This window comes from Trachurus japonicus, chromosome 1 (genome assembly GCF_045865225.1).
Source record: "Trachurus japonicus isolate A0001 chromosome 1, Traja_1.0".
Classification (NCBI taxonomy): Eukaryota; Metazoa; Chordata; class Actinopteri; order Carangiformes; family Carangidae; genus Trachurus; species Trachurus japonicus.
The window spans coordinates 36014104-36040366 of record NC_140907.1 but is presented as its reverse complement, the minus strand read 5'-3'; the positions used below and the strand labels follow the sequence as shown (position 1 = coordinate 36040366).

At 42.2% G+C, this 26263-nt stretch overlaps 1 protein-coding gene across 1 annotated transcript in view; it reads left to right on the top strand.

The window, feature by feature from the left end:
• The window catches only part of LOC146992435 (protein jagged-1b-like), a 38519-nt gene extending 12770 nt beyond the window's left edge, over window positions 1–25749 (top strand). The window contains exons 4-26 of the mRNA XM_085786458.1: window positions 1479–1736; window positions 3981–4041; window positions 4351–4481; window positions 5493–5612; window positions 6840–6953; window positions 7063–7176; window positions 9833–9946; window positions 11212–11258; window positions 12406–12579; window positions 12726–12876; window positions 13667–13831; window positions 13931–14044; window positions 15461–15574; window positions 16423–16536; window positions 16625–16741; window positions 18045–18072; window positions 18764–18849; window positions 20895–21008; window positions 21145–21254; window positions 22406–22630; window positions 23682–23813; window positions 23903–24053; window positions 25184–25749. Of these exons, the coding sequence (XP_085642584.1) occupies window positions 1479–1736; window positions 3981–4041; window positions 4351–4481; window positions 5493–5612; window positions 6840–6953; window positions 7063–7176; window positions 9833–9946; window positions 11212–11258; window positions 12406–12579; window positions 12726–12876; window positions 13667–13831; window positions 13931–14044; window positions 15461–15574; window positions 16423–16536; window positions 16625–16741; window positions 18045–18072; window positions 18764–18849; window positions 20895–21008; window positions 21145–21254; window positions 22406–22630; window positions 23682–23813; window positions 23903–24053; window positions 25184–25749 (3320 nt within the window). The remainder of the gene's footprint in view (window positions 1–1478; window positions 1737–3980; window positions 4042–4350; window positions 4482–5492; window positions 5613–6839; window positions 6954–7062; window positions 7177–9832; window positions 9947–11211; window positions 11259–12405; window positions 12580–12725; window positions 12877–13666; window positions 13832–13930; window positions 14045–15460; window positions 15575–16422; window positions 16537–16624; window positions 16742–18044; window positions 18073–18763; window positions 18850–20894; window positions 21009–21144; window positions 21255–22405; window positions 22631–23681; window positions 23814–23902; window positions 24054–25183) is intronic.
• Window positions 25750–26263: the final 514 nt, after the last annotated feature.

Below are 26263 nucleotides of genomic sequence, written 5' to 3'. Positions count from 1 at the left end.
TCAACACCTGCTCCCGCACCGAGCTCCAGTGGTTTTTTTTTTCAGCTCTTTCAGTTCGGTTCATCGAGACGTCGTCACCTCGGCCCGACCACACTTTCCCCCCCGCCGGTGAAATACCACAGAGCGACTCAGCATTTTCGGCTGAAACGTCCCGACGCCCACGAACACAGCAGCAGAGTCTGTTCTCCTCTACCTACGGCCTTCAGTATCAGTTTATTAGCCTATAAATTACCTGTGATTAGGGATGTCACGATTACTACTACTTTTCATAATTAATCGCGGTATTAAACGCCACAATTAATTGATCGTAAAGATTCCTAAATACCGTCACTTTCCAAAAAAGATTATGTTGGAACCATATCTGCAGATGTGCACCAAGGTAAAGGTAAACGCACAGATACTGGTCCATTTATCTAAATTAACACTGAATTGGTTATATGTTATAGCGTTTCATTTGTATTGTAAAAAAAAAAATTTAACATTTGGTATAGATGACAATTAACGACTTAAATGTTTAAACACCTAACTGGTCCTATATTAAGAGATTAGTAATGCAATTATATTTTGACTATATTTGATTTTACACATTCATAGTGTTGTGAAATTTATTGATGCATAATAATCGTGATAATCGTAATACCGTGATTATTTCTCTGACAATAATCGTACTAAGAAAATCTATAATCGTGACATCCCTACCTGTGATGCTAAAAACAAAAAAAGAAGACAAAGAGTCACTGTTTTTTTCAAAATAAAAGCCCCCCAGTGACCCGAAATGCTTCAGTACTTTTAGTTAGTTAGTTAGTTTCATTTATTGTCCACGATGTGGAAATTTGTTTTTGGTCTCATAAAAGGCAGGACAACAACAACACTTACACACAGACATCTTCAAGGCAAAAAGCAGGACAGCAGTGGCAGTTACATTACAACACATCAACGGGGCATGGTGTCTAGTGCCCCAGTTGCATTAGGAATAAAGGAACTAAAAAAAATATTACGATTTGCCCTTCGTACTTTGTAACGTCTACCAGAGGGAAGAAGTTCAAACTCCCTATTGAGTGGATGAGAGGGATCATTTGCTATTTTGACAGCTTTTTTCCTAAGCACTTCCTCGTACATACAACTTAATTGTTTCTGTCTTGTCCCTATGATTTTTGAGGCAAGGTTTACTATTCTCTGCAGCTTGCTTCTTCCTTTATTGTTTAGATTACCGTACCACATTGCCATGTTGAAAGTTAGAATGCCCTCTATCAGGTTCTTATAAACTGTTTCCATAATGTGCTTGCTCACTCTAAAGGAGTTGAGCTTGCGCAGTAGATGGAGACGTTGGTTACAGGTTTTAAAAATATAGTCTGTGTTTTCACTGAAATTTAGGTTACAATCAATATATGTACCTAGATATTTGAACTTGTCTACTTGGTCGCTTCCTGATTGTGGATAAAGAAGTTCTTCTAATCTGGGCTGTGTTGCGTTCACAGGCGGCAGCGGGGCTCTGATCGAGAAGGCGGTCCACTCGGGGATGATCAACCCGGGCCGCCAGTGGCAGAGCCTGAAGCACAACGGCCCCGTGGCCCAGTTCCACTTCCAGGTGCGGCTGGGCTGCGACGAGCACTACTACGGCTTCGGCTGCAACAAGTTCTGCCGGCCGCGAGACGACTTCTTCGGCCACTACGAGTGCGACCACAACGGGAACAAGACGTGTGTGGACGGCTGGTCCGGTCCGGACTGCAACACCGGTGAGTCATGGGCTCTGAACGCAACACATGGTCGTACTTCATTAGTGTGAATGCTGCTCTTTCTTTCTTTCTTTCTTTCTTTCTTTCTTTCTTTCTTTCTTTCTTTCTTTCTTTCTTTCTTTCTTTCTTTCTTTCGTCTTTGTCTTACTGTAATTTTATTTGTGGACCATGATGGGACTGCAGATGGAAATTAGCTCTTGAGTCCCATTACTAATAAAAGAATAAATGAAACTAGAAAAAGAATGCATTTCCTGCAGGAAATGCGTGTGAATGCTGAAAGCAGCTGAACGCCATTGCTGAAGCAATGCTGAATGAGCTGAAGAAATTGTTGAAACAATGCTGAGTTAGCTAGAGAGAGGAGTAGAAACAAACAAACAAAGAAGAAAGAAAGAAAGAAAGAAGAATGAATGAATGAATCTTATTTGTTTCTTTCTGTCTTTCTTTCTACTCCTCTCTCTAGCTAACTCAACAATTTCTTCAGCTCATTCAGCATTGCTTCAGCAATGGCGTTCAGCTGCTTTCAGCATTCACACGCATTTCCTGCAGGAAATGCATTCTTATTCTAGTTTCATTTATTCTTTTATTTGTAATGGGACTCAAGAGCTCATTTCCATCTGCAGTCCCATCATGGTCGGTCCACAAATACAATTACAGTAAGACAAAGACAAAACAAATGACAAGCATAGTACAAATACAAATACATCACACAATGGTTGCATCAGTTGGAAGGAACAAAAGTGGTGAGATGTTAAAGTGCATTTTAGGGATGGGTATCGAAAACCGGTTCCTCTTCGGAACCGGTTCCAACTTGGATCAATTCTTGGAATCGTGTGCGTGTCTGCTTTAACGATTCCCTTATCGATTCCGTTTGGTTCAGAAACCCGCGCATTAATTGATTAATGACGTTACGTAACGCTCCGTTAAAATCAATCTTCATTATAAATGAGGATGCTTAGTGTTTATATCCACATGTCACCGTTTGTTCTCCCAAAATAAAGTTAGTGTGGTGTCTGTGTGGAGCGGAGCTGCTGACAGATGCAGCTGACAGTGACGTTTCCTCATCACTAACCTGTGAGCCAGAGCCACCCTCCGGTCCTCCCTCCCTCACGTCGTGAGGACAGGTCAACGTCTCCTGAACAGGCTACATGTCTATTCTTTGTGTTTTTCTCTCTTCATTTCCAACCACCTCGTTTCAGGTTTTGCTCGTAGCCACGTGAAACGGTAGCTGCGCCCTGTGTCTTTTCTCTTGCGCGCTCTCTCTCTTTCGCTCGCTCGCTCACTCCGCATAAAAACGAACGTTATGAAAACAATAACTAGTGAGAAGATACAGATGCATAAAAACTATGTAATGGAAACATTGTTAAATTCCTCCTGTGAGCACAGCTGGCCCACAGCCACAGTGGTCTAGTGTTAACCTGTCCAGGCAGGTCGGTCCTGGCTTCTTTTTTAATGTCAGAGCCATTAATGCAGTGTTTTCAACCTTGGGGTTGGGACCCCATGTGGGGTCGCCTGGAATTCAAATGGGATCGCCTTAAATGTCTAGTAATTGATTAATTTTTTTTTTTTTAACTAATTATTTTTCACAATCTTAAACAACTATATTCTTTATACATTCACTTTCTTGAATATAAATCAAGATCAAATAAAATGCAGCATATACAAATATCTGAGCTTGCTCATCTTGAATGAGGGTCACCAGAAATTTGTGATGTCAAAAGGGGTCATGAGCCAAAAAAGGTTGGGAACCACTGCATTAATGCAAACAAACCCATTTCTCTTTTATTCCCTCACCCAATGAGAATCGATAAGAGAATCGATAAGGAATCGAATCGATAAGCAATATCGATAATGGAATCGGAATCGCTAAATTCTTATCAATACCCATCCCTAGTGCATTTATCCGACAGTGAATGTCATTATCAGGCCGTATCTGTCATAAAGTGCCATTTTTAAAGTGCCTATTATTGTAAATAAAAAAAAATTATTATGTGTTATATTATTATGTTCACAGAGCTGTTTTTTACTGAACCATGTTTTTAGCTGTTCATATGATTCTCCTTTATCCTGACCGTCCTTGAACCCTCCACATATGTGTCACAGACATATTATTATTATAATAATTACATTATCGATGCAAAAACAAAAAGGAAAATTATTTATTAAAACAGTCATGATCAAAGTTTTTTGCTCCCAGTTGTTTATCTGTGTTGTTTATGTGTTGTGTGTTGTGTGTTGTGTTGTCAGCGATGTGCAGACAGGGCTGCAGCACAGAACATGGATCCTGTAAAGTTCCCGGAGAATGCAAGTGAGAACCAACATCTGTCTGTTTCTAGTTTTCTAGACGTATTTTTGTTGCAGTTGATTGGAAAAAACCCGGAGGCTCAGCAGAGAAACGTACGAGAGCCGAACCAGATATTGATTCTGTGATCGTCAGTGTTTACTTTAAAGATAATTTAATTAAATTATGTTTTTTAAATGTGTCTGTTTTGCTTCAGCTCAGACACGAAGGTTCAAGTTGGGGACAGAAATATGTAGAGATAGAGAAAAGGGTTTATCGCTTTGTATCATCGGTACTAAGTGTGTGTGTGTGTGTGTGTGTGTGTGTGTGTGTCAGGTGTCTGTACGGCTGGCAGGGCGAGTACTGTGATCAGTGTATCCCTCACCCTGGATGTGTTCACGGCAGCTGTGTGGAGCCCTGGCAGTGTCTCTGTGACACCAACTATGGAGGACAGCTGTGTGACAAAGGTACACACACATGAAGAAAATGGGTAAAAGTATTGCTGTGACAAGAAAATGTTCCAAGTATGTCGAATCAGATACTCTGAATCAAGTAATCAAGGCTCTAGTGTCGTCCCATCTGGATTATTGCCCGATTATTTGGTCATCCGCGGCCACCAAAGATATTAGAAAACTTCAAATTGCACAGAACAAAGCTGCTAGAGTTGCTCTTAATTGTTCACTCCATGCAAATATCTTAAAAATGCACCAGAATTTATAATGGCTTCTGGTTGAAGACGGACTAAAATGAAGTCTCCTCACTTTCATGAGAAATTTGATTAACAATAAAAAACCACAGTATGTTTCAGATCAGATAGTGTTCACCAGAAATGTCAATAAATATGCAACCAGACAATCAAGATATGATAATTTACTGGCACCTAAACCAAGAACAAACTTTTTAAAACACACTGTAATATACAGAGCTATTATATGATGTAACACATTACCTGATAACATAAAAAATATTAACTCAAAACACATTTTTAAAAAGGTATTAAAATAGACTATCTAAATAAAGTGAAAATTCAATGAGTAAGAAATATGTAATGTATAATAATTTTATTACAGGAATTTATTTGCGGGTTGAACTGCTGTGGTAATGTAATGCGATGTATGATGTAATCTTTGCACCTAATAATGATATTATAGACTAGACTGTTTGCTGTTTGTGTATATGATGACATGTTACAGTGATCTGTAACAGTGATGAATGTGTGTACTGTATGTAGACTATGTTCTTTTTAAAATTGCATTGAGGACCCCAGGAAGAATAGCTAATGTCATAACTGACCTGAAAACTGTGTAAGAACAAAACAGTTTCTTCTAAATGTTAGAATGTAGAAGCTTTTATTTTGGTAGGATGAGCTGTTTTGGTTCCTGGTGGCGACAGCCAGGTGATTGGTGCAGAAACATTTCACAAGTTGTTGGAGTTGTTGTTGATTACAGGTTATAATAAACGATGTGTTTGTCTTCCAGACCTGAACACCTGTGGGACGCGGCAGCCATGTTTGAACGGAGGAACCTGCAGCAACACGGGACCAGACAAGTACCAGTGCTCCTGCCCCGACGGCTTCTCCGGGGTCGACTGTCAGAGAGGTGAGGGGGAAACATCAAACTGACACCAGGATGTTTGATCTGTGATTAGGCAAGGCAAGGCAATTTAGCCCGTTTTTACCAACAGTTTGTCTCAAAGGGCTTTACATGGCATCATAACAACATCCTTTGCCCTTAGACCCTCACATCGACTGAGGAAAAACTCCATGGAAAACCCTTTTAACAGGGAAAAATTGGAGAAACCTCAGGGTCAGCAACATAGGCAAGACAAGGCAAGGCAAGGCAATTTTATTTGTATAGCCTGTTTTTACAAACAGTTTGCCTCAGAGGGCTTTACATGGCATCATAACAACATCCTCTGTCCTTAGACCCTCACATCGACTGAGGAAAAACTCCATGGAAAACCCTTTTAACAGGGAAAAATTGGAGAAACCTCAGGTTGAGCAACAGAGGAGGGATCCCTCACCCAGGACGGACAGACGTGCAATAGGGAGAGGGCTCCATGTAACCAGATGTGTCCCCAGCAGTCTAAGTCTATAGCAGCGTAGCTATACAATGGTTTAGAGCTACCTGAACCAGCCCTAACTAAAAGCTCTGTCGTAGAGGAAGGTCTTAAGCCTAGACTTAAATGTAGTTAGAGTGTCTGCCTCTCTGATTAGCGATGTCCCTGATCCAATCACGTGTTTGGAAACTGGGGTCGATCGCGATTTTCAAAGGATCGGTGGAAACGATCCGGATCACTGATGGATCAGAAATGTAGCGTTACGTCGTCCACACATTTGCGGAAAGTGGAGAGCGGGCGCATAGAAATATACAGTTGTCTTGTGCTAGTTGCACCATTAAGGCTCTATGGCGCTTATTCAAAGTCAATGAGTAGGCGACAAGGCTTCTAGGACTGTAGATTTCTATGAGTGGGCGACCGTTCAGACAGCGTGAGTGGCAGTGAGCTGAGCCGTAGACGCATAGATCTGTTCATTGTTTCAATAATGATAAAAAGTTGCTCTTTCTTTCTTTTTTTTACTGCATTGCCAAAGAAAATGTGGTTGGGACATCCCTATCTGTGATCGTTTGATCAGGCTTAAGAAACTTTCATGGAGTAGTCCGATCCGTTCCTGCTCCCCAGAGGTAGAACCATTAAAGTCAGAGTCTCTAACGACTTTTAGGAACCATGGAAACAGATGGTTCAGGCTTTTGTCTTGAGGTTTAGATGATTATTAATTCAGTTGTGCAGGATTTTATCTGACCATTGACCTCTTGACCTCTCCTCAGCGGACCACGCCTGCCTGTCCAACCCCTGTCTGAACGCAGGCAGCTGTGTGGAGACCAGTCAGGGCTTCGAGTGCCGCTGTGGCCCCGGCTGGACCGGACCCTCCTGCTCCATCAGTGAGACCTGCTCCGCTTCTTCTTCTGCTTCTGCTGGATTTCTGTTTTTCCTGTTAAACTTTCCTCAACTTCTGGACCTTTTCTGTTTTGTCTTGTCCGTGTGTCTCAGATGTGGACGAGTGTCTGGTGAACCCCTGCAGTCACGGAGGAACCTGCCAGGACCTGGTCAACGGCTTCAGGTGCACCTGTCCGCCTCAGTGGACCGGGAAGACCTGCCTCATCGGTCAGTCCACAGAACCAGAACCACTGGACCGGGGGGGTCAAACTCAATCATACAAGGGGCCAAAGTTTAAAGCACTAAGCATGTTGCGAGACAAACTGTATTGACATTCATTGAGCAGAACTAAAACTGACATTGTTTTAATCAAAAACATGAATTTTAACATCCAGCATACTGTAAATTCAGTTCAATTCAATTCAATTCATAACCTTTATTTATAACTCGGTCAAGCAAGAACAAGTTATTTCACACTGTTGGGCAACAAGGTACTTAAATCTGTTTAGGGAGGGTGGAAAAGTCAACTTCAAAGTGTTTTGCAATGTGTTCCAAGAATGACCTCAATGGAAAGAATATAATGAATTGGTGCCTTCACACAAAATGAGAATATATCAAATTATGATGAAATAACAGAACAAAACACATATATTTAGCCGTGTTTTCTCTCCAGTGCCATTGTGTCCAGGCCAGGTACTTGGCATCTTTTCTTGGATGCAAGTCCATTCATGTTTTTGGGTTTCGAACCGAGCTGAATGGAGGTTTTGCATCAGATTTGCCAATTTGTTTTCAACAGAAGAACAGATTGGAGCTTGGCGCCATATGGTAGCTGTTTTATGGGACTTTGAAGTGTGAGTAGTGGGAGTGCTATACTGGTAGGCCATTAATAATATGAAATTGAATCGCAGCCCTTGAGTTTTACATGTGTGACGTAGACGGTTTCAGGGGTTGATTTGAGGTTTTGATCCGTCTCGTTGCTCCCGGGACGTTGTCAGTCGGTTTTGGTCGGAGCTCCGTCTTCCCAGAGGGTTTTTGTCCCTAATCTCCAGGATGATCTCTGGGGGGAGCGGTTATGGCTCGGAGGTCCCAGAGTCTGAGATGGGCCCACCACAGCGCTAATCCACCGCCGCCCACCAAACTAGCAACCACATGATGCTCCTCAACCTTTAACTGTGTCTGGTGAGCTCGGTCTGCCAGCCCTCGTCGTGTGGAGCCTGTTTTCCACTGCTGAATGATTTTGGACACATCCCGTGCTTTCGCTGCTCTTGATCCCTGAATGAAAACCAGACTCGGCAGCGACCGAGGACTCCAAACTAACCCATTAACACTGTTTACATTTCACTGTCCCAGAGACGCTGGAACGATATTTGTTCCATCTGTCGTCAGCGCGCTGTGACCTCCGACCTCTGACATCTGTGCCCCTGGTTGTTCATTGACTTTGGTTAAATGGGTAAAACCAATGAAGCGTCATTTAAAGCAGTAATATATATATGTGTAAGTGGGAAAGGAGCACGCCATGGACACGAAGCATCTGCAGCGTGATGCTACGTGCTAAAATGTAGTGGAACAGATTTATAAAGTCAACAAACTGAGTATCTGTCTGAAGTTAGCTAACGAGGCGATTGAGGCTCACGCAACAAAATCCATCTGTACCACAGAGGTTAAAGTTGTTTGTTTGAGTCAAGAGTGCAGCTATGTAGCATGAACTAAATGCCAACGTCAACATTGCTAAATGCTAACAATGACCAGATTTAGATGGTGTATTTTCATGCACGACTAATGGTCATTGCATCTTTGTTTAGCATGAGTGCTAAACTAAACTAAGATGGTAAACATGGTTAATATTCTGTATAGCCTATCTGCTTAAACCTTGTCATTGCCAGCATCATGGCCACATATTAACTTCAAATATATTAAATCAGTAGGTGTTAACTTGCTAAACTAAGATGGTAAACATAGTTAATAAGGGTTCCCACACGTCCTGGAAAACCTGGAAAATGGTTGACCAATTTTCCAGTCATGGAAAAAAAATGGAAAAAGTCAAATGTCCTGGAAAAGCTTCGAGTTGTTCTCGGAAGTTATTTATCACGTTGTGACATCAGCTACCAGAGCTCTGTTTTGACTTTTTCAGACCCCAAAAAGTATTTATTTTCCAAAGTTACTTGAGTGTTTTTAGTATTGGACCGTGAGCATGAGGGATTTCTCTCCCGCAGTGTGGTTTAAAAACAAAAACAACACGTTTCTATGATATATTAAAAATAAGCATGAGCCATATAGACTGCACATGTTTAAATCAGACTTCTGTGGGTGAAAGAGGAATAAACACGGAAACAATCATGTCCAAAATAAGGTACAATGGTGGAAAAGAACACGTCTCCACAGCACGATGTACCTGAAAATATCCTGGAAAATGATTTAATGAATATTGTACCTGCTAAATCCTGTCATTGTTAGTCTTTATTTAGAATGTATACTAGATTTAAGATAGTAAACATGGTTAATATTGAGTTGCTAAACCTTGTCATTGCTAAGAATGGCCATACCATTAGCATGCTAACAGTTAGCAGTTGATGTGCAGCTCCATACATTACCAACAACAGCATCTTCCTAACAGAGCTGTACGTGCTAACAGCTGCCGGCGAGTCGTAGCGGTGTAGCTACCATGTGTTTCCCTCACATCCCCTGGTGTTATTGTTATGGTTGTTGTTATTGTTATTGTACCCAGCAGCTAGATGTTCTGGTTCTGCTGGTTTGAAGCTGTGAGTCATCCTCCTCCTTTAATCAACCGTCAGCGTGGAGGAGGCCTCGCTCGCTCCGTCTCCGTCCCGCTGTCTGCAGATGCCGCCGCCGCTCCCACGTTAATGTGTTTACTGTTGTGTTTCAGATGCCAACGAGTGTGACGGCAACCCCTGTGTCAACGCCAACTCCTGCCGAAACCTGATTGGAGGATACTTCTGCGAGTGCCTCCCCGGCTGGACGGGTCAGAACTGTGACACCAGTGAGTACTAGGCTACGACGCCGAGCGGGGAAGCCTGCAGCGACAACCATCATCTTTATTTGTATATGAAACGTTAACAGAAACCTTTTGTTTTAAACTCAGCTCTGAGAGTTTCTGTTCCAAAACAAGACAAAACAAAAGAATTCAGTGGAAAGTTTTGAAATCTGTTTGTGCGGAAGAGTCTGGAGGAGATGACGATGATGATTCCTTTACTTAAATTCAACACAACCTCCAGTTTACTTATTTCTTTTCTGATTATATGTAGTTAAATAATGTCACAGGTTAAAGCTGAGTCACACCTGTCTGGAAACTCCTATCGTCGATATTTAAAGCTCCATGTTTCTTCTTCCTCTGTGTTTCCTTTTGAAGGGCTGATCCATTAGATTAGAAGATCTAAAAACCATCTCAGTGTAGGTTTCCTTCTCCTCTGTCAGCTTTTCTCTTTAGGTCTAGTAGTAACAACAGCTCGGTATCAGCCAATCAGAGGAGAGGAGGAGGCTCTGAGCCTCCCTTCCGATTGGCTGACTGTTTTCTAAAGTGAGCCAATATAACAGAGCAGATTTCAGAATAAAACACTCAGAGAAACCAAATCCTGCCAGTTGGATGGATGGTGGGTCCAGGTGGTGAGGGGGCGGGGCTTAGTTGTGACATCACAAAGTGACAGGAAGTCCTGATGGCTGGTTTTAAGGCTCAGTTTCTGAATACAGGCTGTGTGCATTTCTCTGTGGACTGAGGCTTTGATACTTTCACAGTATTAATATAGGCTAGAACCTAGAGCTGCTTTATAATCACACTACACATGGACATCTACCTTTATACTGTATGGAGCTTTAACACAAACATCTACCTTTATACTGTATGGAGCTTTAACACAAACATCTACCTTTATTTTGAAGGAGCTTTAACACAAACATCTACCTTTATACTGTATGGAGCTTTAACACAAACATCTACCTTTATACTGTATGGAGCTTTAACACAAACATCTACCTTTATACTGTATGGAGCTTTAACACAAACATCTACCTTTATTTTGAAGGAGCTTTAACACAAACATCTACCTTTATACTGTATGGAGCTTTAACACAAACATCTACCTTTATACTGTATGGAGCTTTAACACAAACATCTACCTTTATTTTGAAGGAGCTTTAACACAAACATCTACCTTTATACTGTATGGAGCTTTAACACAAACATCTACCATTATACTGTATGGAGTTTTAAGTGTTTAACATGAAACTTGTTCTGAACCGTTTCTGCAGATATCAACGACTGCCGTGATCAGTGTCAGAACGGAGCTACATGCAAGGTGAGGAGTCTATTGTTTTCTCTCCCGAACACAAACCCATATACTGAGCCAGAGGCATAACTCTGTGTGTGTGTGTGTGTGTGTGTGTGTGTGTGTGTGTGTGTGGCCTCCATGACAACACCAGATCAGATTTCTCTAAACTTTCTCGTTTCCCAGCAGAAGATAAACAGTCTGCCCTCGTTCTTTTCAAGTGCGGATTATTTTTCTCAGCCATTCTTCTTCTCACAATAGTTCCTTGTTTCTGTGTTTACTGATCGCAGCCGGGTCACGTTACATCAGCAGCAGCTTCACTGAACATGCACAGTGTGATTTATGGGTCAGTGTCATCACGTTCAAACCACAGTAACTGTGCCTATAAATAAAAGTGAAAACCTTTTTTCAAACGATTAAAACGATCCATGTTTCGAATGCTGCTTTCAAGACCGCGGTGAACTCTTTGAAACTTTTATTTTGAAACATCTGAGTTAACAACATGAACGTGTTATTCCAGCCGCTCGTTGTGGGTTGAGCAGGATGGAAAATCTTCATTTTTATGGTCCTGTTCCTTTACCGTGATATTCATAATGTAAATATATATCACATACAACAGTAAATAGCCTTAGGAAAATCACTGTGACAATGGAGGACGCCATGTTATTATGATATCGGCCAGAGTCTGAACTTGTAATTTCCAACTTCTTGACGTGTCTTGAACACAGCATCAGAGTTATTGTTTCATGCTGCTTCTAAATTACTGTAAAACTAAACTTTATTTTGATCCTGAACATATTTCCATATCAGATATTAACCCCAACACTGTTAGCATATAGGTGCTATAACTCAAGCTAGCAGCTAGCTCAACTACTTAACTTAAGGTTTGATATCGCTAATTAGCTTAGTGCTAACAATAGTTCCTAATGTTGTGCTGAAATGTTGACGCCTTTGTCTTTATTAATGAGTTCACAGCGTGGCAAGAAGACTGATTAGTTTACGGTCATTAGGAGTTTGTAGTGTTGCACATTTAGCCTATTAGCTACATTAGCGCTAACGGATATTTTCTAGCCTCGTTAGTTCAGTTTCAGGTTTTGTTCGTTTCGTTATGAAAATCAACAATAAAACACTAAAACGTGTCACAGTTACATTAACTCCATTCACTTCCTGTCTTCAGGACCTGGTCAACGGTTACAGGTGCGTCTGCGCTCCGGGTTTCGGCGGCGAACACTGCGAGAAGGATGTGGACGAGTGCGCCAGCGGGCCGTGCCTCCATGGCGGCCGTTGCCATGACGAGGTGAACGGTTTCCACTGCCTGTGTCCACCTGGTTTCTCCGGAAGTCGCTGTCAGGTGAGCCAGCTAGCGCTAATTAGCCACGCCCACTCTCCTAACCGAGGAAATACCACCTGTGACTGTTTGAACAGTTTGAACGATGAATGTTTACGTACTAAAATCTAGCGAATGACGAGCCGAGCTGTTTTCTCTCTGGCCCACAGCTGGACATCGACTACTGCCTGCACCGTCCTTGTCAAAATGGCGGCCAGTGTTTCAACCTGGCGTCCGACTACGTCTGTAAATGTCCCGAGGACTACGACGGCAGGAACTGCTCCCGGCTGAAGGACCACTGTCGCACCACGCCCTGCAAAGGTTCACACACTCCCCCACGCTTCATACAAACTAAATTTAAAGGGATAGTTCAACATTTTTTGGGCAAATTGGCCCATTGCCATAATCCCTATAGTCATTAGCAACCTTTAATTGTCAGTGCAAGCTGTTTTTAGAACGGCGGAGCAGAGCGGCGAGCTGCTCAGAGCTACGCTACGGAGGCTCATGGGATTTCTTGGTTTTCCCTCATCAAACTCATCATATACACAATCCAACAACTCCACAACGCTCTGGTGGACAAGTTGTGACCTGCACATTCACCATGCTATGAGATAATAACACAACGTTACCAGACAGAGTTGTTTTAGAGGGAAATTCATGTAAAACCGCTGATGTGCATTGCCTTCAGGGACAGTTTTTCATCATCAGTCTATTTACCTCTAAAACAACTCTGTCTGGTAACGTTCTGTTATTATCTCATAGCGTGGTGAATGTGCAGGTCACAACTTGTCCACCAGAGCGTTGTGGAGTTGTTGGATTGTATATTTGATGAGTTTGATGAGGGAAACCAAGAAATCCCATGAGTCTCCGTAGCGTAGCTCTGAGCAGCTCGCGGCTCTGCTCCGCCGTTCTAAAAACAGCTTGCAGCGACAATTAAAGGTAACGAACCTACTGCTATGACTATAGGGATTATGGCAATGGGCCAATTTGCCAAAAATGTTGAACTATCCCTTTAAAGTAAACTAGAGAAAAGAAAAAATAGAGATGAATGAACGTTTCAAGTCGATGAAAACCTTGTAACATCTCCGCCTCCTCTTCTTCACCTCTCCAGTGATTGACAGCTGTACGGTGGCGGTGGCGTCCAACAGCACACCTGGCGGGGTGCGTTTGATTTCCTCCAACGTGTGCGGCCCCCACGGGCGGTGTCGGAGCCACGCCGGCGGGCAGTTCAGCTGCGAGTGCGAGGAGGGGTTCACCGGGACGTACTGCCACGAGAGTGAGTGCATAAAGGTTTTTTTTAAGCTCCACAGGATTGTTACATATGTATAATTATGTTTTTATTCTAAATGTTGTTTTTCTTCCTCCTGTCTCCCAGACATCAACGACTGTGAGAGCGCCCCCTGTCTGAACGGAGCCACCTGCATCGATAAAGTCACCGAGTATCAGTGTATCTGTGCCGACGGCTGGGACGGCCCCGCCTGCCACAACAGTGAGTCTTCTTCCTCTTCCTCTTTATTTACTGTAAATTCAAACAGTATATTGAATTACAGCAACAATAAAGTTAAAAACTAGTGGTGGGACTCGATTAACCCTCAGATGACCCTTCAGCCTTTTTCAATTTTTACCCCTGGACAAAAATTTCAACTTATAGTAAGAGAGATACATATATGGCTGGATCATGACCTATCATAAAAATCACTTTTGACATGGGTTACAAAATTTAAAAAAAATGTTTTTTTATTTTTTATTCTTTATTCCAGTCTGTATTATATTCTGAAGGTTTTTTTTCTGAGTGGATTGTTGATATATCATTTATACAACATTTTATTCATACGCATATGGCGAAATATGATTTTTTTTACGGTATTGACAGTATTTTCTCATTTACAGAGTGATAAAAAGAGATATCCAAAATTCCCTCGGTGAAAACTTTAGACACAAATATGTCAACAAAATAAAAAAAAGAATTTTGAAAATAGCTTTACCCATTTCAGTTCTGGAAATGTAAATGTAAACAAATCAGTGCATATTTCATTAGATATTGCCTCATTTACATATTTAAACATTAAATTTCAGAACACTTGTAAAAAAATGTTTGTCTAAATGTGAGTACTAAAATTGGAACGTTACATGGTGATACCTGTTAGTTAAATTTTTTTTTCAAAAATACATTAAAAATCCCATAGGCGGAGGTGGATATTTCCGTCCGACAGAGGATCCTTAACGTGTTTATTTTTCAACACGAGCCCAAAAATTGGACTATCATTCTGAAATTCGGGACATCCAGAGTTGACCCAGAAATACACCTCCTTGCCAAAAATCAGCCCCCTGTGACCTTTCCTTTGACTGTGGGGGGGTATAGTAGGAAAGAGTGCCAGGTGGACAAAAATGTCCAGGGGTCACCTGAGGGTTAAAAAAAAAAAATCGAATTAATTACAGCCTTTGTAATTAATTAATCTCGATTAATCGCATATCAGTATTTGACACGAGAAGCAACATTTTTCAATTTAAATGGATTTTGGTTTATGACTGAATCAATGAATAGACACATAAATGAGCTTAAACAACAAAATCGAGTTTATTCTCATCACTGAGTGTTAACATAAAGTGCAATATGAATATAGAACATTATGACTGCATTGTTCACAAGGCTCAAACTTAAATTAAAGTTAGCTATATTGAAGCTTTTTCAGGACTTTTTGTAAACTTTGTTTGTAACCCTTTGTAGTATATTGAATTACAGCAACAATAAAGGTAAAAATATTTACAGACAAAGCAAACAACTGTAGAGACAAAAAAAAAGAAAAATAGAAAATAATATCATAGAAAAATAAGTCCATAAACACATGCAGATATTGGATGTGTTGTTGATGTGTTGTGTTTGTGTCGTGGTGTTGTGGTGCAGACATCGACGACTGCAGCTCGGCTCCCTGTCAGAACCGCGGCGTCTGTCGAGACCTGGTCGCTGATTTCTACTGTGAATGTAACGACGACTGGAAGGGAAAAACCTGCCACTCCAGTGAGTCTGCGTGTCTGTGTGTGTCTTCCTACCCCATATACGAACCAAATTTAGATGTGTTTAAATTAATGTGTGTGTTTTTCTTATCCAGTGCCATAACGTTAATTTTTCTTATATTTTATATTTCTTATATGATCATTCACAGTCAGTGCACATGCTATTTATATTGTTATTTATACTGAGGCATGTTTATGTCACTATATGTTTCTGTGTTTTTATGTTTTTATCTTTATGTGATCCTATGAGCTGGAACACAAACTGCCCCTTGGGACATGAAATAAACTGAACCTGAATTTGATGTCAAATTTGATGTAAAAACTGTCAAAATATTGTTAATTGTTGTTAATGTCATTACAGTTGATATCAGGCTGGGTTTTTTCGGCTATAATACAAACTGTTAATAATGTTGATATTAAACTACCGTATTAAGATGTATCGATCGTAGCGGAAATAATGAAAGTAATGGCAAACAAACACTGCATATCTCCAACATCAGGCAGGTGCCAAGTAGCCTAACATAATAGCCACGGACTTCATGATCATGGCAACGAACGAAGCTTCGAAGCTTCGATTTTTTTGGGTCAGCCCTAGTCACAATAAAAGCAGCTAAAAACTGAAAAACGGTTCATTTTAAAAGAACTGAGATTAATGCAGTTTTTTCTGTAAACATGCTAAGTGTTGGAGGTATTTACCGTGCTAAGTGCTCTGTTTATGTTCTGTTAATTGAGCTCATATTCAAATGAAAACCACAGTTTCTTATTCTGTATCAGACGTTTAGTTGTTACGCAGTGTTTTTCTCCTGTGAGTTGGACCTGGTTGATTTTATTTTCTCCTGACGTTCCCTCCAGGAGAGAGTCAGTGTGACGAGGCCACCTGCAACAACGGAGGAACCTGCTACGACCAAGGAGACGTCTTCAAGTGTGTGTGCGCCGCCGGCTGGGAGGGCGCCACCTGCAGCATCGGTCAGTCTTAGGACAACAAGAGAGAGTGTGTGTGTTTCCCCATGTCAGTTGTTGTGTGTCTGACTGACAGTCGTGTTTGTCTCTCCAGCGAAGAACAGCAGCTGTTTGCCGAGTCCCTGTGAGAACGGAGGAACGTGTGTGGTGGACGGAGACTCGTTCAGCTGCGTCTGTAAGGACGGCTGGGAGGGCGCCACCTGCAGCCACAGTGAGTCACTGCACCGCACTGCACCGCGCTGCCCCCACAGGTCGAGTCCAAGAGATTAGATCCATTAACTGATGAAAAGTTGATCGACACACATGATTGATAATACATTTTCTAAAACACATTTTAAGCTTCAGATTTCCTTCGTCTTCGGCGACAGTGAACGTTATGTCTTTGGTTTATGATAATCAGGCAAATCGACAAATGACTCATCAATCACGATAATCACAACAAAAGTTATTAGCTGTAGCTGCATTACCTCATTATCTCTGCTGCTGTTCCTCATCATTTAATGTTAAACTTGGTTTTTGCAACAGTTTTTACTGTTGACTTTAGCATGCTACGCTAAACTAAACAGTTTTTTACTGCTGGAATTCCACTTTTAGCATGCTAACATTTAGGAGGTTGCAAGCGCTTTTTTCTGCTTAAATTATGCTTTTCACACCTACACTGCAAAAACTCGAAATCTTTCCAAGAATATTTGTCTTATTTCTTGTCAAAATGTCTAATTTCTAGTCAAAACTAATCTCTTTTCACTTAAAATAAGACTCATCACCTAAAAATTAACTTGTTTTGAGATAATTTTCATTTGTCTCAAACAAATTTTCACTTGAAATAAGTAGAAAAATCTGCCAGTGAAAGCAGGTTTTTTGTGCTTATAATAAGAAAGAAAAACTTGCTCCACTATCAGATTTTTCTACTTATTTCAAGTGAAAATATGATTGAAATAAGTAAAAAGTGTCTAAAAACAAGCTACTTTTTATGTGATGAGTCTTATTTTAAGTAGAATGAGATTTGTTTTGACTAGAAATAAGACAAATATTCTTGGTAAGATTTTGAGTTTTTGCAGTGTAGCATTTAGCATACTGACACCTCCAAGAGTTAGCTAGCCAAATTTACACTATGTCACTGTAATAAACTAACTTTAGCTCATGTTTAGCATGTCAGAATGCGTACTATTTGTCAACATGCTAATAGTCACGACTGTCCTACTTGTGTTTTCTCAGTGTTTTAGGAAATGCTAATATATGACATAGGCTAGGCCGTTTAGTATTTAGCGTTTAGCATTAGCATTTCATGAATTTGCACATAACACCACGTAGCACAGGAGGCTAACAGCAGCACAACATGCTAAATGTGCTAATATTGGCATCAGTTTCTCAGGTTCTTCCTTGTTTTCAAATATCAGAGCCTTTGGAACTGTGACTTGAGTGAAGCTGCTGTTGAACCCGTTGCAACGTTCAGACAGTTTGACTTCAGAGACGCGTTGAACGCAGCCTAACACAAGGTTTCCTTTGTTTTCCAGATGCTAACGACTGCAGCCCTCATCCCTGGTGAGTTTAAATAAATTAGACATCTGTGATTTGGATGTGTAGACGGCGACGCACACTGTCCAGTCTCCTGTTAGCTCGGCTCCTTTAACTGAAGAAAATCCACAGTTTTTAACATCACAAGATTTGGCTTTGGACGTTTAATTAGACACTGGAGGTGTCAGAAATCCCCTCAGCGGCACGTCGGCCGTCACTTCAGGTCAAAACATGACGTAGAAACATCTGGAGTAGCGATTATTCTCAGTGATAAACCTTCACATGTCACATTAAAGTCTCCTTTTTTTTTTTTTTGGCTCCTCCTCCTTTTTCACCGGATCAAATCTGGAAGCAAACAGGAACAAAACAACAAAGTCTGAGCCAGCTTCACTTTTATCTGCTCAGCTCCCGCGGCTCCGTCCAAGCCGCACTCACACACAACTGCTCATATCTTTGAAGAACACCGATCAGGACAAACTCAAATGTTTTTCCGTCTATAATTAAGACCGGGGTCAGAGTGAGGACTCGGGCTCCGTCGGTTCAGAGTCAGACTCTTGATTTATAGCTACGGTGGCAAATTTTTCCTCCTGTGGAGAAAACTCAGTAGTTTTGTGTGGTTTTTTTTTTCAGTTTCCAGTTGTTAAAGTTGATGCTCAGAGTTCAGACTGAACCCCTCTCTCTCTCCTCTGACCTCTGACCTCTGTCCTCTGTCCTGCAGTTACAACAGTGGGACCTGTGTGGATGGAAACAACTGGTACCGGTGTGAATGTGCTCCGGGCTTCGCCGGCCCAGACTGCAGGATCAGTAAGTGTTGACCTCTGACCTCTCCACGTGTGTCAGTTAAACAGTTGTTTAAAGGGATAGATAGTTCACCCAAAATTCAAATTGCACTCATTATCTCCTCCCCCTCATGTGGACTAAGGGCTGGGAGAAGTTTCAGAGTCCTCCGTGGCTTCTCTGAGTTACAGGGGGTCTCGGCGTAGCAGTGCATGTCCATATGACGGTTGCAAATGGATACCAACTGTCTTCGTAACAAAAAGACACACCAAAAAACATCCAAATACCTCCATGCTGCTCGTATGTAATGTCCCTCTTGTATTGAAGCCCCGAAATGCGAAATTGTTCCGACTATATTCTATTAGGGCTGACCTCCAAAAGTCGACTATTCGACGATTCGATTCGGAGGGGTCTGATTCGACTATGAACCTCGTAGTCGAATCTAACCAAGACCGTACCATTCTGACTATATGGGGGTGCCCACGGCTGCTGAGCATAAATTGTTACATAGAATGTCTTTTATTTGTTATAAAAAGCCTATTTTGATAAAAAAAAAAAATCTGCCTACTTTCTGTTAATAAAGAGTTCAAAATGATGTGTGCATTTAAACGGTAGTCTTAGCTTCTTACTACGTATTAATAAATCACCCACTGCAGTTGCACAATCAAATGAGCGGAGGTTTTTTTTTTTTTCAAATGAGCGGAGGTGAGCAGTAGGACCGTCAAAGTCACAGTACGCAGAAGTCACTGCAGAACACTCACGGAGTGGCAAAAAGACGAGAGGCAGAGCCGCCAAAGTTTAAAATCAAGGAAGTCTGACAGTCTAACTTTGTCAACATTTATCATGCATGACCTAACAGAACAGCAAAACATTGTGAGGATACATCTGACTTTGACCGAGTTACATTCAAGAACCTGCTTTCAATCACGGAAAATAAATTAACTCCAGCGGTGATTTTTTTTTTTCGATGGATCAGCTGTGTTTACCGTTTCAAGTGTCAATAGTTCTGATGGTTAGACAGATGAATTAGTCCCTAACACATCCTAAAGTTTGACATGTCAGAGTTTTTCAGAAGAGGAACTTGTTTTTTTTCCGACTTCCGAGTTGTACTGAACGCACCATAAGTGTCGGGAGTCACAGCTGTAATCTCGTCCCTCTGCAGCCTGTCTGTCCCTCTGCCGGTGCCGCGGTCACACTGTGTGTGTTACAGGATTGATTAACGTGATGTACGGATTGTCGAGTCCTTCTGACCTCCGTTTGTTTTGATACTACATGTTTTACCCGGTTTCTCTGTGTCCACGACCACCGCTATCCTTCATCACGTTGAGGGATGTTTGATTTGCCACTCACAGTCCGAGCAAAAGGAGCGTTGTCCAGGGCAACGTAACATAAACGCATACCCTGGCTCACAATGGCTACTAAAAATCAGAGTGCCTATAAAAATCATCCAAACAGTGGGAAATAAATAAAGGTATTTGTTTTACACCTACCATATTTTTGGGGTGTTTTAGCTCTTTTGTTTGAAACGGGAAAAAGTCGCAAATTTGCTGCTATCTGAAAAAAAAAAAAAAAGGTTCGACGATCAGTCGACTACGGCAAAATCTGACGAATCAGATTCGACTATGAAAATCCTTAGTCGAAAACAGCCCTATATTCTATATTTCAAGCTATAGTCTATAGTCTATATTTCAAATCTTGTGCGATTTGGACGGACCAGGAAGAGGAGCTTCCGCTACAAACAAGCTTGAAATATTTTCGGGGCTTCAATACAAGACGGACATTACATACGAGCAGCATGGAGGTATTTGGATATTTTTTTGGTGTGTCTTTTTGTTACGAAGAAAAGTGGTATCCATTTGCAACCGTTATATGGACAAATACTGCTGCACAGAGCCCCGCTGTAACTCAGAGAAGCCACGGAGGACTCTGAAACTTCTCCCAGCTCCTAGTCGACATGAGGGTGAGTAGATAATGAGTGCAATTTGAATTTTGGGTGAACTATCCCTTTAACTGGATCTATAATTAATGAGCAACACTCGTTTACAGAGTCTTTCTCTCTTTCTCTCTCTCAGACATTAACGAGTGCCAGTCGTCTCCCTGCTCCGTCGGCTCCACCTGCCTCGACCAGATCAACGGATATCGCTGCGTCTGTCCTCCAGGAAGAACCGGCCCCCGGTGCCAAGAAGGTCAGAGACCACAACCCTCCAAAATAAAATAAAAGTTTTTCAGAATAAGAGTCCTGAAACTCGTCTCAAGTTCTCAAGTAACCAACAGTGTCAGTGTGCTGACGGTTCTGGTTCTGGTTCTGGTTGTGTGCTGCAGTGTCGGGGCGGCCCTGCGTGGTGGGGGGGCTGGTGGCTCTGGACGGCAGCAGGTGGGACGACGACTGCAACCGCTGCAGCTGTGACAACGGGAGGGTCAGCTGCACCAAGGTGAGACCCCAGGCCTGCTGCTGCACATGCTCCACATATGTTGTACATATTCCACACATGTTCCACATAATGTTCTACAATATTCCACATATGTGTGGTGGCCTGGGAAAACCCTTTACATGGTGGGATTTTGTCATTTTCATATTTCCATAAACTGGAAGTTTTAAGCTATACATAACTGTTTGAATAACTGAGATATCCCCCTCAGATCAAAAGTTATGGGCATTTTAATCTATTATGACCAAAAAACTGAAAAGTGAGAAAAATGGCTTTAACTAGAACGTTGCTGTTGCTGTTTTAACCCTCTAAAGACGAGTGTTTTACAAAACATTAAACAACTTCTGAACCGGTTATGATAGAGATGAGCTGTAAACTGTATCTGAATCGTGTGATGTTCTGCTTTCCGGGGGTCCTTGAATGGTGCCTCTATGACAAGAAGGGGCCGTATAGGGTGCGTGTAATTACGTGGTACGGGAACAGACGCTAAACCTAGCGTAGCATCGATGCTGAACCTAGCGTAGCATTAATGCTAAACAGAACGTAGCATCGGCACTTGCACATGTTTTACAAAACATCAACAACACATTATGACTTCCTAACCGTTTATGATAAAGACGAGCTGTAAAAAAGCATCTGAATCGCGGGATTCTCTGCTTTCCGAGGGTCCTTGAATGTTACCTCTACAATAACAACGGACGTCCTCTCCTCTAGCACTGCAGCTGTGGCTCAGCTGAAACGCTTTATTTGCCACAAAAACATAAAAATAAGTACTTTCCCTTTTGTTTTCTTAAAATATTTATTCACCACGATGTAGTGGAGAGTTCAAAGTACCAGAATCACACAAAATATCAAAATCGTGGAGATAGTACTTTTCCACCTATTTTGGCCATTTGCCACAATAGAACGTCAGCGACTTTCGACGGGTTTTCCCAGGCCGCCACACATATGTGCTATGTATTCCAAGTTCTACATATTCCACATATGTTCCACATATACTCCACATGTTCCAGATGTTCAGATTCAACAGGTTCCACAGTGTTGTGTTGTTGTTGTGTGTTGGTAAGAAACAAAAGTAAAACCAGGTTTAGAGAGAAAGAACGAGCAAGTAAAGATGGACGCCACATTCATCATGACCTCTGGTGACCTTGCAGCTCTGGTGTGGGCCTAAACCCTGCCGTCTCCATGGCAACGCTAACGAGTGTCCGGCCGGTCAGACCTGCGTGGCCGTCCAGGACCGGCGCTGCTTCGTGAAGCCGTGTCGCGGTCAGGGCGAGTGTTGGAGCCCCGCCCACCGGGCCCCGCCCACGCCGAGGTGTCGCCCCGAGAGCGGCTGCGCCAACGTCACCTTCACCTTCAACAAGGACGGGATGTCCAAGGTCAGTGTGTTTCCCGCCTCTGGCCCCGCCCCCTGACTTCCTGCCTCTGGCCCCGCCCCCTTGTCACTACCCGATTTGCATCCCTACCCAATTTGTGACAGCTACGTACGGCAACTCCACTTGGACAAACTTAGTTGAATTGACTTAGGATCACTGCCCTATGTGTGTCGCCAGAGACGGTTTATCTTTTTATAAAAAAAAAAAAAAACTTTATTGGTAATGTAAATTGAGGGTTGGTTGTGGTGGTCTGGATCTTGATGCTCAGAAAACAGGAACAAAGGAGACTTTTAGTGTTTAATCTCGTCTTTTCTCGCCGGCCTCATCTCCATGACAACCACAAACAATTACAACTACCACAACACTCACTGAATAAACGAGTCTGCCGCGGCTGTCTTATGACGGACTTCCGCGTTTTTTTTGGGGGTTTTTTAAAAATCATTTTCACAGTACCGTATTTTAAATTTACAGAACTTTAAAGGGACAACGAGGAGTTTCTATTTGGTTATAAAAAAGTCTCACGTTAATGTGGATGAATCTACGCTACCCACACTTGTTAATGGGCCCATTTTCAATAAATATATCGTTCTGTCTCTATCGTTATTTTGTTATTTTAATTAATGGTGGAAATGCTGGGCGAGCCGACCAGTGTTTCCTTACTTTCGGTTTTCACGGGCGCTCATGAGAATAACGCCGCCGTATCGCCGTTTATGGTCGGGACTACGACGGTAACTGAACCTCTTTGAACCTCTGACTTTAATTATTGATGAATGAAAACATGAGTCTGTCTTGCGCCGGTCAAAGAATTTCACGGTGCGGAGGCTCATAAATGTAGTGAGGAAACACTTCGCTTTTCCAAAACTCCTCGTTGTCCCTTTAAGCGGACTTCCGCTTGTACGCAAATTGGGCAGTGCCAAAATGAAGTTTGTCCAAGTGGAGTTGCCAAGATGGGGTAGTACAAATCGGGTAGTGACACCCCTGACTTCCTGCCTCTGGCCCCGCCCCCTGACTTCCCGCCGTAGCTGAGTTGTTTCCTGTTTCCTGTGTGTTTCAGGGCGTCACCGTGGACCAGGTGTGTCGGGAGCTCCGCAGCCTCCACGTCGTCTCCAACCTGTCGTCTCACTCCTCCGTCTCTCTCACCTGTGAGCCGTCGCTCAGCACCGCCAACGAGATCCACGTCGCCATCGTAAGTCCCGCCTCCAAAAAAAACTGTAAGTGCGACGTTGCCGCCGTCCGACCCGACCCATAATGCCGTTCTCCTGCTGAACGTTTCAGGTGCTGGACGAGCAGAGGGGCGGAGCCTCGTTCGTCAAGGAGGTGACGGACAGGATCACGGACCTGGTCGGGAGGAGGAGCTTCAACAGCTCCATCATCGCCGCAATCGCTGAGGTTCGAATCCAGAGACGTCAGAGCCACAGCGCTAATGGTGAGCCACCACCGCCGCTACGGCAACGGCAACGCTACACAACCTTGAGCACGAAAGTTCATCTTCTCCTTGGAACAAATGAACAGACTCACAACAGCAAAATCCTAAAATTCCTAAAATACAAAGAAATCTTTCTCCACTAATTCCACACTGGAAATAATGATCCTCTTCATATTTGGTCCAGTTGTGCATTTTTTTGACTATTTTTCGAATTTCAAACACACATCATATTCTATGCAATTTTCTATTGTGTATCAAATGGAAACCTTAATTTCTGAAAAGGGACATTTTTGTTCCCTTCTAAAACGACCTAAAAATGTCATATATTAATATTTTTTTCCACTTTTTTTTTCATAAATATTTTCTTCCACTTCAGTTCGGATCATAACTACCACGTTTTCAATTATTTAAAAACATTTAACCCTTTAGATGCCAATTTGAACCTTTTGAGTGCAAATTTTGACACTTTAGGTGCCAGTATTTTCAATATGTGGAATGCAAAGTGGAATTGTTGAGCTGGGATAATTATGGTCTGGGATATGTTAATGATAACCAACAACATTGATTTTTGGGGATTTTCTTTTTTTTTTTTTGCTATGTCTGACTTTAAAAAAAAACTAGCATATGACAAAAATGTCATATATTAATATTTTTTCCACTTTTTTTTTCATAAATGTATTTTTCCACTTCAGTTATGATCATAACAACAATGTTTTCAATTAAAATTTAACCCTTTAGATGCCAACCTGAATTTTTGAAAATAATTGAAAACTTGGTATTTATGATCAGAACTGAAGTGGAAAAAAGATTTATGAAAAAAAAATAGTAGAAAAAAATATTAATATATGACATTTTTAGGTCGTTTAAAAGGGGGCAAAAATGCCCCTTTTCAGAAATTAAGGTAGCCTATATTTTTATATCAGGTTTGAGGGTTAAAATTTTAAACGATTGTGAATCCATTTTCTGTTTATCAAATAAAAATCTCGACAAAGAGTTTTAAGAATATTTTCCAGCGATCTTGGACAAAACCCCACTCGTATTGGCTTTTCAAAATAAGAGCATGCATGCATTGTAGTGCACTTGTGTGATGCGTTCACTGACCTCCGCTCTTTCTTCTCTCCGCCTGCCAGACCACCTGGTGCCACTGCTGGTTTCCGTGGTGATCGTGGTGTGGGCGATGGCGGTGGCCTCGATGCTGCTGCTGTGGTGCGTGCGGAGGCGGAGGAAGTCGAGCACCCACGCGGGGGTCAGCAGCAGCGCCCACCACCACCAAACCCCCCCGCTGCCTTCTTCAGTGGCTCTGGTGCCGCCGGCGGCCGAGGACAACAACGCGCTGCACAACAGCGTCGCCGCCGCCGCCCGCGAGCAGCTCAACCACATCAAGAACCCCATCGAGAAGAACACGGCGGCCAAAACCCCCCAGCACCAGCACCACCTCCTGCTGCACCACCACCATCACCTGTACGAGGACAAGAACGCCGTCCACGCCAAGATCCAGAGGAAGTCTACGGACGTCGGCGGGAGCCAATCGGACGACGAGGACGAGGTGGACAAGCGGCTGCAGAAGGCGCGGCGGTTCCCCCGGGCGCCGCCACCCGCCTACTCACTGGTGGACTGGGAGGAACGCCGCTGGACTAACAAGCAGGACAACCGGCTGCAGCCGCACGCCGTCAACAGGATGGAGTACGTCGTGTAGCCACCGGCGTGCCGCGTTTTTTTTTTTTGGACAGTTTTGCTGTTTAATTTATGTTTGACTGACACTGGACGCTGGACGCTGCGCCGTGATTGGCTGGATCTCCGGGATTGCACTGCAAAAACTCAAAATCTTTCCAAGAATATTTGTCTTATTTCTTGTCAAAATGTCTCAATTTTAGTCAAAACTAATCTCTTTCCACTTAAAATAAGACTCATAACCTAAAAATTTACTTTGTTTTTAGACAGTTTTTTACTTGTTTCAAACTAATTTTCAATTGACATAAGTAGAAAAATCTGCCAGTGAAAGCAAGTTTTTTTTATGCTTGTAATAAGAAAGAAAAACTTGCTCCACTGTCAGATTTTTCTACCTATTTAAAGTGGAAAATTTGCTTGAAAAAAGTAAAAAGTGTCTAAAAACAAGCTACTTTTTAATGTGATGAGTCTTATTTTAAGTATAGTTAGATTTATTTTGACTAGAAATGACATTTTGACTAGAAATAAGACAAATATTCTTG